This window comes from Brassica napus, chromosome C3 (assembly GCF_020379485.1).
Source record: "Brassica napus cultivar Da-Ae chromosome C3, Da-Ae, whole genome shotgun sequence".
In the NCBI taxonomy this organism is placed as follows: Eukaryota; Viridiplantae; Streptophyta; class Magnoliopsida; order Brassicales; family Brassicaceae; genus Brassica; species Brassica napus.
This window is the reverse complement of record NC_063446.1, coordinates 20,763,362-20,778,217: the sequence shown is the minus strand read 5'-3', so window position 1 is coordinate 20,778,217 and position 14,856 is coordinate 20,763,362. Positions and strand designations below refer to the sequence as shown.

The window sequence follows — 14,856 nt, the reverse complement described above, 5'->3', positions numbered from 1 at the left end:
TAGACATCTAACACTAACGAGTTCTCTCTTTTCTCTTCAAAAGTATTTAACAAAGGCAAGAAAATAAACCAAAGCTAGTGTTTTCTTTTTCTAAAACAAACAAAAACTTGTGTTAAGACAAACAAAACAAGTATAGAAAAAAACAGAGAATAAAAAGAACAAAACAGAGAAGAAAAAAAAACAGAAAAAGAGATGGAGCTGGCCGTGAGTTAAATGTCAAGCCAAGAATGTCAACAAAAACTGGGAAGAGGATTTTGCAAACGATCGGGAAAACTTTTCCCGCACCTCACCGGAGGTCGCAGAGGAGAGATGAAGGCACGTCGACAGAAGGAGAAATTGGATAGGTGTTCGGTGGAGGCGCACTGCACTGGTTTAATGAAAAATTCGAGCTCCTGTCATAGAAGAGAGAAGCCCATGGTGGATAAAGAGATTCATCGACGACGTAGAAGTTGTGGAGTCAAGTTCATGCGAGTACAAAGCATTGTGACCGGAGGCTCCGCGTGCGTCAAGGTTGAAGACGTGAAGAAGAAAACCAAAAGAAGAAGACAACGTCGAGGTTGCAGGGAGATTGGTCACCGACTAAACTTCGCGCCATAATCGATCTCTGTGTCCTCCGTGTCCCCACCACCACCCACAGCCACGGCTTTGAATTGAGGTTGACGAGTGACGACCACTGAATCAGCTTCACAACCACATCGTCCGATTCTCCGTAAGCCTCTACTTTTTCTTATAATTTCTTACACGAAATGGTGTCAGTGTCGAAGAAAGTAAAGAGTTAGAGCAAGATTATCGCATGTCCTTGGCTCGTCCTTAGGTATTTTGGGCTTAAAAGAAAATCAAAAATATGGGAGAAAACGAAGGACGGGCCTTAATACGGGATTTCTCTTTTCGGTCCTTACATGCCAGCTGTCATTTTTTGAGCACGGGTCGAAGTCGTCTAAGGTTTGTCTCGACATTTGGTATCCATATGGCTTATTATTTGACAGATGGTATTTATCCGAAATGAGCGATTTTTATTCAATCTATCAGACTACCACAAGGTCCGAAGAATTCATTATTTGCTAAAACCCAAGAAGCTGTTCGAAAAGATGTTAAACGCGTCTTTGGAGTCCTGCAAGCTAGATTTGCCGTTGTCAAAAATCCATCTAAGTTATGGGATAAAGACAAAATATCAAATATTATGAAAGCTTGTATAATACTCCATAATATGATTGTGGAAGATGAACGAGCATCATTCACTCAGTATAACGCTTTTGAATTTCAAGAAAGAGAAGATGAGGATTCATTTTCCGTCAATATGCCTTCACATCTCGGAAATACAATGGATCGTCGAACAAGTCTTCAGAATAGACAAACCCATCAACAATTAAAAAATGATTTGATTGAATATATATATATGGGCTAAATTTGGACATCTTCCAAATGACATATAATTTCTAAATTTATATGAATTGAATAAAATGTTTGTTTTGTTTTATTTATGGTGTTTGTATGATTTTCTGTTTTTTTATAAAAAAAATGTTTGTAATATTCTATGAAATGAATAAAATGTTTGTCTATTTCATATTTTTTACAATTTAAAATGTTATATGTTTTATCCTAAACACATTAATTCTATGTTGCTATGTACTAAAATAAATAATTTATGTAGCTAAGGACAAATTAAAGTCCCACCAATAATCCCCACATTTAACAAAGTCCCATAACAGTGTCCTAACCATAATAATATTAATAAAAAATTCTAAGGACTCAACTTAAAGTCCTTGCAATAATGTTGCTCTTAGGTCATGAATAACTTTCTTGGTAACCGGGGCTTCTAGCTTTAGGGGTAAAAGGCTTACAGCCGTGAGTACCGCCACCTGGGTTCGAATCCCGACCACTGGAGAATTAACAATTCGGCATCGCCAGGGACAGAGGACCGACACGTGGCAACACGTGACTAGTCTGGATCACTTATGTGGGGCCAGGATACCTCTGTATAATTCAAAAAAAAAAAAAAAAAAAATAACTTTCCTGGATTTCACTTGGTTCTCCTTCTCTTTGTTGGTCGTTATGTACGTTGCTGCTAAGGTTTGCTAATGAATCATTACTAGTTTGTGTAGAATTTCACAACCATTTTGTTCGATTTTTTTTTTTTAAATAAATAAAATTTCTCAGGCTTTGGTGTGTTGCATGCAGAAGCTGAAAGCTTGGGATTGAAATCTGATCTCAGATGGATAGGATAGGTCAGCTGCCTGAAGCTCTGCTTTTGAAGATTTTGTCCTTTCTGCCTACTACGAAAGATGTTGTGGCCACAATGGTTTTGTCTAAGCGGTGGCAGTTTCTATGGATGGCTTGTGCCAAGACTTTTGTACGATGATCGCCATCAGAATATTAAGAAAGAAAGTTTTTCGAGGTTTGTAGACAGATCCTTGCTTCTGCACGAGGCTCCAATTCTAGACTATTTGCATTTCAAGCTTTCTCAAGAGTCTAGTGCTGTGGATATTGGAGTATGGGCTAGAACCGTAGCTAGACGCCATGTCCGTGAGCTGGTTATCCAGCCATCATTCCAAGGAGCTTGTACACCGTATCCGGAATCCTTGTGACGTTGAAACTCAACAACATGGTTCTTGTTGATGTTGCTTCCCCCGTGTCTTTCTCATCTCTCAAGAAATTGTATCTTGATTACATCATATTATATACCCAGTGGTGATGAATCTGTCAACAGGCTTTTCTATCTAATTGTCCCATTCTTGAAGACTTGTTTGTGAATCGATGTCCTGATGACAACGTTACCGTTTTCACCGTGAGAGTGCCTTCTCTAAAGATTTTATATATGCGTTATCACAAAGATAGCTACGGTGGGGAAGCGTTTGTGATGGATGCTCCTTCTTTGGAGACGTTGACTATTGATGATTGTTCAGGGGTTTTGTGTCGTTAAGAATGAAATGCCTAACATTGTAACGGCAGATTTTGACTTTTACGATAGTTGTTCTTGGAAGATTCTGAGTTCTATAACTTCAGTCAGGGATCTCTGTTTATGTTTATCATTCTCAAAGGTATTTTTACTCTTTACTCTTCTTTTCAGAATTAGTAATGGAACAAAGACTAAACGAATCTTTCTTCCCCCATGGACTTGCAGAATGCATATCCTAGTGGTTATGTCTTCCACCGTCTGGTAAATTTTAAGCTATGCAGATGTAAGACACAGTGCTTGAACCTACTTATGTGTGTGCTCAGAGCTTCACCTAAATCACGATCTCTCCAACTTTATCAGGTATATGTAAATTTTAACCCAATTCATTTCGTCTCTTTGGCCTGATTGTTTTTAAATTTCACATGCGTCTCTTGTACTGCTTATCTCAGAAACAGGGCTATCAGGCTGATCAACCGAATCCCATCTGGAGTGAACTAAGTTTAGTTCCCGAATGTTTGTTAACAAGTCTAGAAACTGTGGAATGGACAAACTATGAAGGAACAAAAGAAGAGAAAGAAGTGGTGGAATTTATCTTAAGAAACGGCCTTAGTCTAACAAAGGTGACGATCTCCTCTAAACCCACTGACCCCGAGGAGAAACTTGAGATGATTAAGGAGTTGGCATTGTCGTTCAGGCGTTCACCTATCTGCCAGCTTGTGTTCGACTGAAGCCACTGTCAGACATGTTAAGTAACGCTGTCTTTGGTCTGAATCTTAGATAAACTATTTTAACGTTTTATGCTTCTCTCGCATAAGTAGAAAAAATAATGGATATCTCTATAAAATATTGTAGTTGAATTCGGAGAAATAGATGGAATTCAATATACCTAAGTGATAAACAATTGATTGTTGACCCAAAAAATAACCAAACCGACTAGATATAAATATCCAAAATCATATGTCTAATTAATTAAAATAATTTAAAATTATATATAAATTATATATATATATATATATATATATATATTATAAATTGATTTAAAACTAAAACTAAATATCTATTAATTATAATATATTAGTTTTTTTAAATATTTATATCCGTGGATGAACACTGAATAATCACCTAGTAAACACATTTTGACGTGGCTTTGTAATCTAGCTATGATATGTACCCTTTTCAAGAAAATTTGGATGTGGCTTTGTACAGCTCTCATGAATGGATATAAGCACATAGTTTATAATAGTCAAATATAAACACTTACTAATGTAGTATAGAAATTTGTCTATATGCAATATAATTAGGGATGCATATAATTAAGATGAAAATTTAGTCGTTATGATATCTACATTTATCCATATTGCTTAGCGTATTGTTATTTAGCGCCTCTATGATTACACTTAAACTAAAGAAGAATGTTGGACATTTAAGTGAACTGTTAAAAATTCTTATGTTAAGTCGTTACAAATTATTGAATTTATGGTTAATTTGATGAACTATCACATTTTGATTAACGATTGGATGATTAACTATTATATGTCGGATAATCATTATAAACTTTTATTTTTATAGAACTTTTAGTGTGCAATAACAAAACGCTCTGTGGAAAAGAGAGAGAAATTTACTATAGCAAATGATCATGAAGTATATTTGCGTCAATACTAAAACTTTATTTGTATATAGTTTGTATTTTAATCTAAAACAAGAAAAACTTTGTATTCTCTTTTATATACGGAATTTTGTGTAATTCATAATTTAATAAAAGTCAAAATACTCTTTAGGAAAAATGTTATTGTACATGGTCCATTCATTATCCAAGTTATGAATTTCATCACGATCCCACGACACAGATTTGATACCTAACAATTCCAGATTATAAAATAAAAGCATATACAAAATGGTAAAGCTTTCCAATTGTTTCGATGGATTGCCTACTAATAAAACAGTTGAAGTTGTAAGGTTTAATGCTAGACCCATAATTTTCTATTTTGGGGGGAGATGTTTGTTGATATTGTAGAACCTTCACGAGGAGAATCACTAAAAACTGAAAAGAGATTGGATTTCTTCTAAAGATTTTCCTCTAGTCTCTGGAACAAGCTTAGCTATGAACACAAATCCAATGCCAGTCACTGTGGTAAACATCAGAAATGTTCCTGCAGTTTAATAAACTTACAACTTAATAGCTATTTTATTTTCAAAATCTAATAGTTGTTACAATATCGTTTATTTTTATCTTAAATTACATAATATTAAAAGATTACCCGTGGTACTCCACTGAAACAAGAAACTGAAGGAATAAGCAATGAGCCATGAGCTAATAGAGCTGGCCAAGCCACACATTGTTCCCGCTGCCCCCTTCACATCTACTGGATAAATCTATAACATATAATAGAAAATGAATTATAATAAACTTAACATTTACATGTTATAAAAAACATTTTTAATAATATAACCTCTGATGCTATGATCGATGGTATTGATCCCATGCCTAATCCATATGATCCAAAGTATAACTATTTCAATAAAGACGCAAATCATAGTTATGACCGCAGAATTTTGAATATATCATATACTTTATATTAAAACTAGCTAGGAGAATAGGCTATAATCTTTTTATAAATCAACAAAATAGTTTATTTCTAAAACTAAAACTTCAAAATCTTAAGCAATTAAAACCCTAAGTCGTGAAAACTAAACATTAACTCCTAAATCTAAATCTATATATAACTCTAAAGCTCAAACAAAACTTGGAGACTTTTTGTCAAAAATACTGTTTATTTTTATTTTAGTTAAAATGATTCGATTTATTTAACTTTTTTTTTATCTTATTTATTAGTTACCGTGACACTAATCAGAGCCAATATAGGTGTTCCTGTTTCCCAGCAATGGTTCTCCTGCGCAATAAGAGAATCCGTTTTGAAACAACAACCAAAAAAGTGTTAGTAAAGTAGATGTAATAGTAAGCATGCCTTCAAGAAGAATGAAATGGCTGTGGCAAGACAGCCCAAGAACATTCCAGCTTGAGAAACCTAGAAAATCACTCAAAAATTTCACCTTAAGTTTCTTCAGAAACCGAAGAAACTAACCTATCACCTATGGTTATATACATTTACGCTAAAGAGTTTTAAATTCTACTTTACCAGTAGGAGTGAACGTCTTCCGGATACATCCACAAGCACAGTACCTAAAACGCCTGCAAGCATCTACAAGAGTGTGTATATAATGATCAGTAAAAGCATATATACCGTATATATAATATATATATTCGAAAGGACTTAGGAATTCTAAACAAGGTCACTCGAAATCGGTAAAACCTGAACTATAGATGTCGATATGAATCCAACATCACTCGATACACCTGATCCTCATAATTATCGACAATTATCGTTAAGGTAAATAAATATATAAAAATCAAGATTTCATTGAAGAAGAAGAGTTATTTTACCGGTAGATATGAAAATAGACTCAGTGTAAAAAGAATAACCACTAAGACCTCCAAGTTGAGGCAAAGCTATAAGAACAACTCCAATCTGTGTAAACCAAACGGTTTATTAAATCAAGAAAATAGAAGAAGAACAAGAACAATGTCTTGAGAGTAATTACAGTAAGTGAGAACGCGTATTTTCGCTGAAACAACTTGAGGAAACCACGATCATCTCCTTGTTGTTTAACATGTTCTGTATATGCCTGATGATCATCAAAATATTGTGTAGTAAAAAATATATACATTGATCCTATGATTATTCATGCATATAGATGCTTACTAATATCTCTCCTGCTTCATCTGATACATCAGAATTTTCTCCTCGCAATCTTGACAAAATCTCTTCAACCTCCTTCTCTCTCCCAACTTTAGCCTACAGAACATATTTTCAAGGTTATTCTGTTCAGTATATAGAACATTCGGCAGAAACATTATTTTAATGTTTTCTTTTGGAAGTAATACCAATAATCTAACATGTTAACATAAGCATAAATGAAAAAAATAACTAAATGCGTACTAGCCATCTAGGAGACTCGGGGATGAAGAAAAGAAGAGGCAGAATCATAAGAGAAGGTATAGAACCTGTCCAAAGCCAAAAGGCAAAACCGTCAGTACAATTATTATGTTTTGGTCCACTAAGGAAAAAGAGAAAGTTCGATTGTTTTTACGTTTGATGAGAAGTGATCTCATTTACATACCCAAAATTGCTAGATTGCGCCAAGCAACGACTGTTCCAAGTGCATAAACGACGGATATACCAACGCCCGTAAATAACTGCAGAAGGTATAAGAAAATTGTGTCGGAGGAACACTAATTTTTTTTTTTTAATATATCCAAATGAGGAACACTACATTCTTATACTTTTCAAGTTAATGGTTTTCTTGATTTACCTGCGACATGGAACAAGCAGCTCCTCGCAATTTTCTAGGTGCTATTTCGGTAATGTAAACTGGTCCCTATGGTTGATCAAAAAAAAAAAAAAAAACTGGTCCCTATGATTGATAAATAGCTATCAGATTATATGATTTATCACAAAAGATCTCATACCAAAACTACATAAAACACTTTTGAGAAAATAAATAAAAAGAATCTAAAATACATATATCCAAATATTTAATCTTATTTTCAATAAATTCAATTTCAAGTCTTAAAAGTTCATAGAACATTTCGAATATACCAAATCGAAAAATCTCTAAAAAAAACCCTTACATTTTGCAAGCAAAATATGTTCAAATATATATAAAATCAGTACATAAAATAAGATGAAATCAGATAGAAAGTGGTTAAGCATCTATACATACCAAATACGCTAATTCCGATCGAGATCCCTTGCAACAACCTTCCCAGATCGAGCAGCCAAACAGCCTTTTCTCAAAATATCAAAGAACAAAATAGTGATAAGATATATGAAAGAATTAAAATCATTTATCGACTTGACAGAGAGCTTCTCATTTATTGGAATTGAACACTACAAAATAAAGAAGAAACTCAAAAATAGGAAAAAACCTTGGCAAATGCAATAGCAAACCAGCCGATTACGAAAAGAATGTTAGTGATCCATATAGTCTGGTTCAAAAAAGAATCGCAAAAGGTTATCATATTCAAAAATGTCAAATTCAGTTTGTTATAAGTTAATTAAATAATGAAAACGAATTAGTAAATAAGAACTAATTCTTTGTTGTCAAGTGGTTACTTACGTAGACACGACCAACCAAATCTGTTAATTTCCCACAGATTAATGCTCCAAGTATTAGTCCCACAGTTAATATCGATCCAAAAAGTGAGTACTGAGAACAAAATGGACAAAATAATAGTTGAAAACTAGATGAACCAAAATCAACCGGAAAGATAACCGGAAATAAACAAAAATTGACAGGATTGAACTTGCATCAGCTATGGAGAGATTCAAGTCTTTCATGATACTGGACTGTGTAGGAGCCGAATATCCGATCTGTGATCAATAAATTTAGTTATTACGACATGCAAAAATCCAAAAATTAATAGAAATTGAAGAATAAAAAACAGTCAAGATGAAGAAGAATTCACGATGCATCCAAAGGCAAAGGCGCCGCAAGAACCGACAGTGAAGGCAAGAACGAAAGCTCTAGTGGAAGCATTTGATATTTCAGACAGAAGTGAAGTAGATGATTCAGAAGGAGAAGATAATAATGAAACTTCTTCGGCCATTTTTTCGAATACTGAAATTATCAATAAGATTACACTAGTCTTGATTTTTTTTTTCAGGGTAGAATAAGTCTTTATCGAATATTTAAACCTACAGATTTGATGTGAGTTTGGATGATCGTTGGTTTCGTGAAGCAAGAAATGCGGAACTGAAACACAAAAATCGTGTTTCCTTTTATGTTTCTGTTTCATGGACACATTTTTAAAAATAATCATTTAGTTAAGAAATTTGAGAAGGTCAATTTTTCTTTTTTGAGAAATTGGCTTGGAAAATACAGTAACTTATTAAATTGACATTATATTAAAAACACAAAATACATATTAAAAATTTCAATAATCTCTTTGTTCTAATAAGAAAAAAATCAAGGTGTTTTCGAATACGCCCTAAACAGAAGTTTCATATGCGCATATAAATGCTAACATAACGCGTTACTAAATTACAATATTATACACGTGTAACATTATTGAAAAACACATTAAAAACAAAAAAATCACACTCTCTCTCACCCGTTTCCAGTGCAATCTCGTTGGACTGTTCCTGGTCGTCCTTCCGTTCTGAAATTGCCGTCTACATCCTTTGGTGATGAATGCCCCGCCCTCATCCCCCTGGCCTGCTAGATCCATCCTCTCCCTTATCCCCCAACCACTTCCCTCCTCTCTCGCCTTCCCTTCCCAAAATCCTTTGATCCAAATCTGTTTCTAAACCCTTATCCTCTCACCTCAACCCGAAATTATCAGCAGAAGAAGTTCTAGCTGAAGCTCCACTAAAAAACTGTGAGATTTCAGTTGAGAATCATAAAACTGTAATTGTTGTTCTTTTGTTGGGAGTTCCAACTACTGGTTTTCTTCTTGGGAGACTCAACTATTGGTCCCTTCTTGGGTGACTCAGCTACTGTCCTTTTCCAGAAACTATTGCTTACGAATAAATGGCCGCTCCTACTCAGCCATCTCCTTCTCTCATTGGGCCAGCCATGTCAACCGAAAACAATACTAAGCATTCTCCTCCCGATCAGGATTTCACAATCCTAACTAGACTATTGTTCTTACTGGCCCTGCTCTGAAATATACTGCTCCTACTGACACTTCTGTGGGTCCGACTAACCCTATCCCTAGAAGAAAAACTTAGAGTGAAGGAAGACAAAACCTTGACAAGGGTTGCTAATATCACGATAACAGCTGCAGGGAGGCCTCCTGTTGTTATTCCGGATTCTGTGTTTTAAAAAGGTGTCGAGCTTCACAAGGACTTCATTATCTATTATTTCAATGGAAAGGCGCCTTCTTTCAACCACATACAAAGCGTGTTTTACCACATGTGGGGTAAATGCAGAAGACTGGAGATTCACAACAATCCTCTTAACAGATCGGGTATTGTCAGTATTCCTAACGAGTTCCTGAGTCAGAAAATTCTTGACAAGTGCATCTGATATGTGGGGGACTCAATGTTTCACACAGCTCAGTGGTTGCCAGCCCACTCGTCAGCTACGCCTCCTTTGAAAGCGATTAAAATCTGGCTCATCTGACTGGAGTCCCGCTTGACCTGCGTTATAAATAGAGTCTTGGTCTAGTGGCTGGGTTGGTTGGTGATCCTAAGGAAACTGATGACTTTACTTTAAATATGGTCAGTCTGACTTTGTCTCATGTGAAGGTTGAAGTTGATCTTACCCAGCCGCTATCCTCTGTGGTGGAATTTGAAAGGGAAAGTGGCGAGGTGGTGGAAGTCCATGTTGATTATCCGTGGACGCCCCCTACTTGTTCTCATTACAAGAAGCTTTTTCACATAGTTAACAATTGCCTCCTCTACACTCCTCCTGTAATCACAAAAGAGACTCCTGCAGTAAAAGAAAAACAAGTTGTTAGGACTCCTACAAAAAAAAGTGGAAACCATCATTCGATGAAGATGAAAAGTGTAAAAAAAGAGGTTTATGTTCGAGTAATTCATAAAGACAAACTCTCTGTGTCAACTATGGATCATTCCTCAGCATCAAACTATATTCCTATGGATGTTGAAGCTACTGATTCCTCCCCTCCAGTAAGACCCATCCATCTCTCCTCTGCAAAAAGCTCTGACCTGCTAACTCCTTCAACATTTTCTTCCTCACTCGAACCCTCAAACCATCGATTAAAAGAACTAAATCATCTCCTTCTCTTTCCCCCCTTCCTCCACTATAGAACCCCTTCATGCGACTAAAGAGCCACCCCCCCATTCCTTCCACTAAAGAACCCCATCCCTTTCCTCCCTCTAAAGATCCCCCTCCATCACTCCCGACAAATATATCCTCGTTTAATTTCAACTCTGATCCTTCTTCTCATGATCTTCCCGCTACATGTTTTTCTTTTGGTCCATTTCCTCATGTTTCAGTCGACTCTATTTCTAACAACCCCTTCTTTTCTCCAAACCCTTTTCAACCCTTAAACTTTTCTCTGTTTCATAACTTAGGTTCTCTCCAAGTGGGAGAGCCAATTTTACCTACTCAATGAGTGTCAAATTGTTTTTTTTTTGGAACGTTTGTGGTCTAAATGAACCGGATAAACATTAGACTTATATTTCGTGGCTCAACAGCCATAAACCCCTTTTTAGTGTCCTTCTAGAAACACATATTAAAGAACTAACCCCTAATCATGTGTGTGATGCGGATGGGAGGATAATCATCATTTGGAGAGACCCTATGAAAGTTTGCATCATCTCTCAGTCTAGTCAGGCAATTACTTGTGAGTTATCAATCTTGAACCATCAACCTTTCATTTACACATCCATTTACGCTTCTAACGTGGCTGAGGACCATAATGACTTATAGATTGAGCTACTGCAGTTACACTCCTCACTGAACCTGGCTGCAATTCCCTGGATAATTGGTGGTGATTTCAACCAAATTTTATATGGGTTAGAGCACATAGCGTCTTTTGATAAAATCAGCCATGCCCAGATGTACTAATTCAGGGATTGCCTCCATCAAATTGGAGTGTATGATCTTCAATACTATGGTCCCCACCTGACTTGGACAAACAAGCAAAGCGACTCCCAAGTGGCCAAAAAACTGGATCGTCAACTCATAAACAGCCATATCACCTCTGCTTTCCCTCACACAACAACCAACAGAAATAAAGGAAAAAAGAAGATTACTCTTAAGGTTGATATCGCCAAAGCCTTTGTTACCCTTTCATGGGATTTCCTTCTCTCTTGCTTAGAAGGATTAGAGCTTCCTCCTTTCTTTACTCGTTAGCTCAAAGCCTGTGTCTGCACAACCAGCTTCATGTTAGCCTATAATGGTACTGTTAATGTTTACTTCAAGGGTCGGGGAGGATTAAGACAGAGAGACCCCCTTTCCCCTTACCTTTTTGTTATTGCGATGAATTGCCTATCTCAGACGCTCAACAAATTGGCTTCGGAAGGCAGCGTGGAGTATCACCAAAACTGCAAAAAGATCAAACTGACTCACCTATTCTTCGCAGATGATTTGCTTATCTTCATAGAAGAATCCATAGAGTCGGTTCAAGCTATTCTGTAGATCCTGCATGAGTTTGAGAAGAGATCGGGTCTTGCTGTGAGTTATCAAAAAAATCTCTTTCTCTGCTTTTGGCCTAACCGAGGCAGAAATTAATGTTATTTAAGTCTCATCAGGCATGAAGTGTGGAACATTACCTGTTAAGTATCTCGGTTTTCCCCTATGCACTAAGAAACTAACCCTTGCAAATTGTGAGCCTCTTCTCTAGCAGGTAAAAGCTTGCTTCTCTTCCTGACCAATCAAAGCCCTATCTTTTGCAGGAAGGCTTCTTTTAATCAAGACGGTAATCTCGGGTATCACCAACTTATGGTGCTCCTCATTCATCCTTCCTAAGGCTTGCATCAAAAAGTTAACTCCCTCTGTGGTTTGTTCTTATGGAATGGAACAAGTGAAGGACATCACACTGCTAGAGTAGAGTGGGAAACTGTGACTCTTACCGAGGATCAAGGAAGACTAAGTGTAAGAGATCTAATCTTATCGAATACTAGCTGTATATTGCTGCTTTTCTTCCGACCGACTTCGTTGTGGGCATCCTACTTTAAAGAGGTCATTTTGAAAGGAGACATTAGCAGTTTTTGGAGTATTAAGCCAAGCAGATTGAACTCTTGGCTGGTTAACAAGCTCATCAAAAATAGGGATCTTTGCTACCAACTTATCAAACAAGGGTGGGAAATGGACTTTGCACGAGCTTCTGGTACGACAATTGGTCTCCGTTCGGGTGCCTCGACACTTTCCTCGCCTGGGAATTCCACGTACTGCAACCCTAGCATCTCTCTACACTGAAGAAGGCTGGTCACTTCCACCTGCTAGAACAGAAGAGCTCTTGGCAATTCAGATACATATCACTACTGTTTGTTTATCTCAACAACCAGACACAATTGAGTGGGAAATTCAAGGAAAGACAATGGAAAAATTCTCTACAGGTGCATACTTATCTTAAGGGTGAGGTACATACGGTGTCATGGTCCTCGATTTTGTGGTGCTCATATGGGATTTCGAGGCACAGTTTTCTGACTTGGTTGGTTATGCTAAAACGTTGTCCCACAAAAGATCGAATGGCTAGCTGGAGAACCTAAATTGACCCCATTTGTCTTCTCTGCAACGCCGAACAAGAGTCCCGTAATCACCTATTCTTCGAATGTACCTTCAGCTTCGAAATCTGGAAAGCAATGGCTAGGAGATGTCAACTACATGTAAGACCAAGGTGGGAAGAAACGATCGATCAACTGCAATAATCACAAGGTAACAGAATCACTCGCATACTTCTGCTCATCGCTTGGCAATCAGTGATCTACTCACTCTGGAAAGAGAAAAACACGCACTTACATCAACAGTTGTTTCGATCGACAGACTCAGTACTTCGATCCTTAGACAGACAGATAAGAAATCAGATCCAGAGCTTCAGGGAATCGTGGCCTCGACAATCCTCTCTACTGATGCAGCTTTGGTTCTCAACCGTCTAACTTCTTCATCACCGTTTTCTCCTCCTTACATTCTCTATTCTGTATTGGGCTCTTTGGGCTTGATGCTAGTTATTTAATATGTGAAACTCTAAGGCAATCTATCTGGGCTCAGCCCAAAAACATCTTAAATCTAGGGACTTGTAAACACTTTATATTTTTCTGCTATTTAATTTGAAAGCCAATTACAAAGAAAAACAAAAAAAAATTATACACATACATCATACAATAGCACTAATTTAAGATTCGCACCTTGAACATTATGTATACGAATAATTTTTACATATTATTATTTATTTGTGTTCAATTACGTAGTATTATGTATATAACTACGTGTACCTCTTATTTATTTACAATAATTATTTTGGTAAATAAATCAATACAATCATTTTATTTATTTTATATGGTATATAATTAAATCATTTTATTTATTTACATGGTCTATAATTAATTTTTAATGATATTTACATAGATATATAATATACTTTAATATACATATTTAATACTAACTTTCTACTAATATGATTTTATTATTATTTGTATATTTGATGTAACAAAAACTTTAAACCATTTTGAAAAACATTTTCAATGTGATATTTTTTCAAAGCAAATTTGAAAACTAAAATATTAAGTTCTCAATACTTTTCAACGCAAATTTTGAAATTAACATATTTATGTTTTTTTTTAATATGGTACATATTTAATTTAAACGATATATATATATATATATATATATATACATATAATATGAATATTTATTAAAAGAGACTTTATATTCATGTGATTTTATGATCATTTATATTTTGCTATAACAAAAAGTTAAACCATTGATCACAAAAAAAAAAAGTGGAATCTTGACATTTTTAGTAATTTATAGTTGTTTTAAAAAACTAAAATATAACATATAAAAAAATTATTTTTTATTTTATGATTAATGTGATTGTTTAATTTATTTTAATAATATAAAATTAAATAAAAATGAGAGAGGATACACAAATTCATATCAAATCTTTATTATGCATAGTAATTAATTTTCATATATATGTTAATCATATTAGGTAATTCTATAGATTTTATTTAAGGAAAGTGGAGAATATTATTTTGTACATTACTAATCACTTTGATAGTTAATTTAATAAAATAAAAGTATAATATATTTTTTGATGGACCAATTTATTTTTCTAAGGATTCTAAAAATCTTTCTAGTGGTGACACATGGCTACAAAAAAACATTGTAATGCTTCTCAATTAATATATAAGAGATGTTAATATTGTAAACACATCATGCTATTAAAACGTAAGGATAACATTTTATCAGATATAAGGTTAAAA

The 14,856-nt window shown here is 35.3% G+C and overlaps 1 protein-coding gene and 1 pseudogene across 1 annotated transcript; one reads left to right on the top strand and one right to left on the bottom strand.

The window, feature by feature from the left end:
• The first annotated feature begins 1,859 nt into the window (after positions 1–1,859).
• LOC106407858 lies at positions 1,860–3,690 on the top strand (annotated as a pseudogene).
• A 965-nt stretch (positions 3,691–4,655) lies between these two features.
• On the bottom strand, positions 4,656–8,631 carry LOC106409815 (sugar transporter ERD6-like 15). Its single transcript, XM_048751027.1, is given in 18 exon segments — positions 4,656–5,046; positions 5,155–5,269; positions 5,347–5,406; positions 5,734–5,787; positions 5,863–5,922; positions 6,034–6,096; positions 6,208–6,251; positions 6,339–6,423; positions 6,497–6,580; positions 6,658–6,750; positions 6,895–6,959; positions 7,076–7,151; positions 7,268–7,362; positions 7,679–7,742; positions 7,884–7,943; positions 8,075–8,164; positions 8,266–8,328; positions 8,424–8,631. Coding segments are annotated over 18 exon segments (1,428 nt in total). The 5' UTR covers positions 8,565–8,631; the 3' UTR covers positions 4,656–4,930.
• Between the last annotated feature and the right edge of the window lie 6,225 nt (positions 8,632–14,856).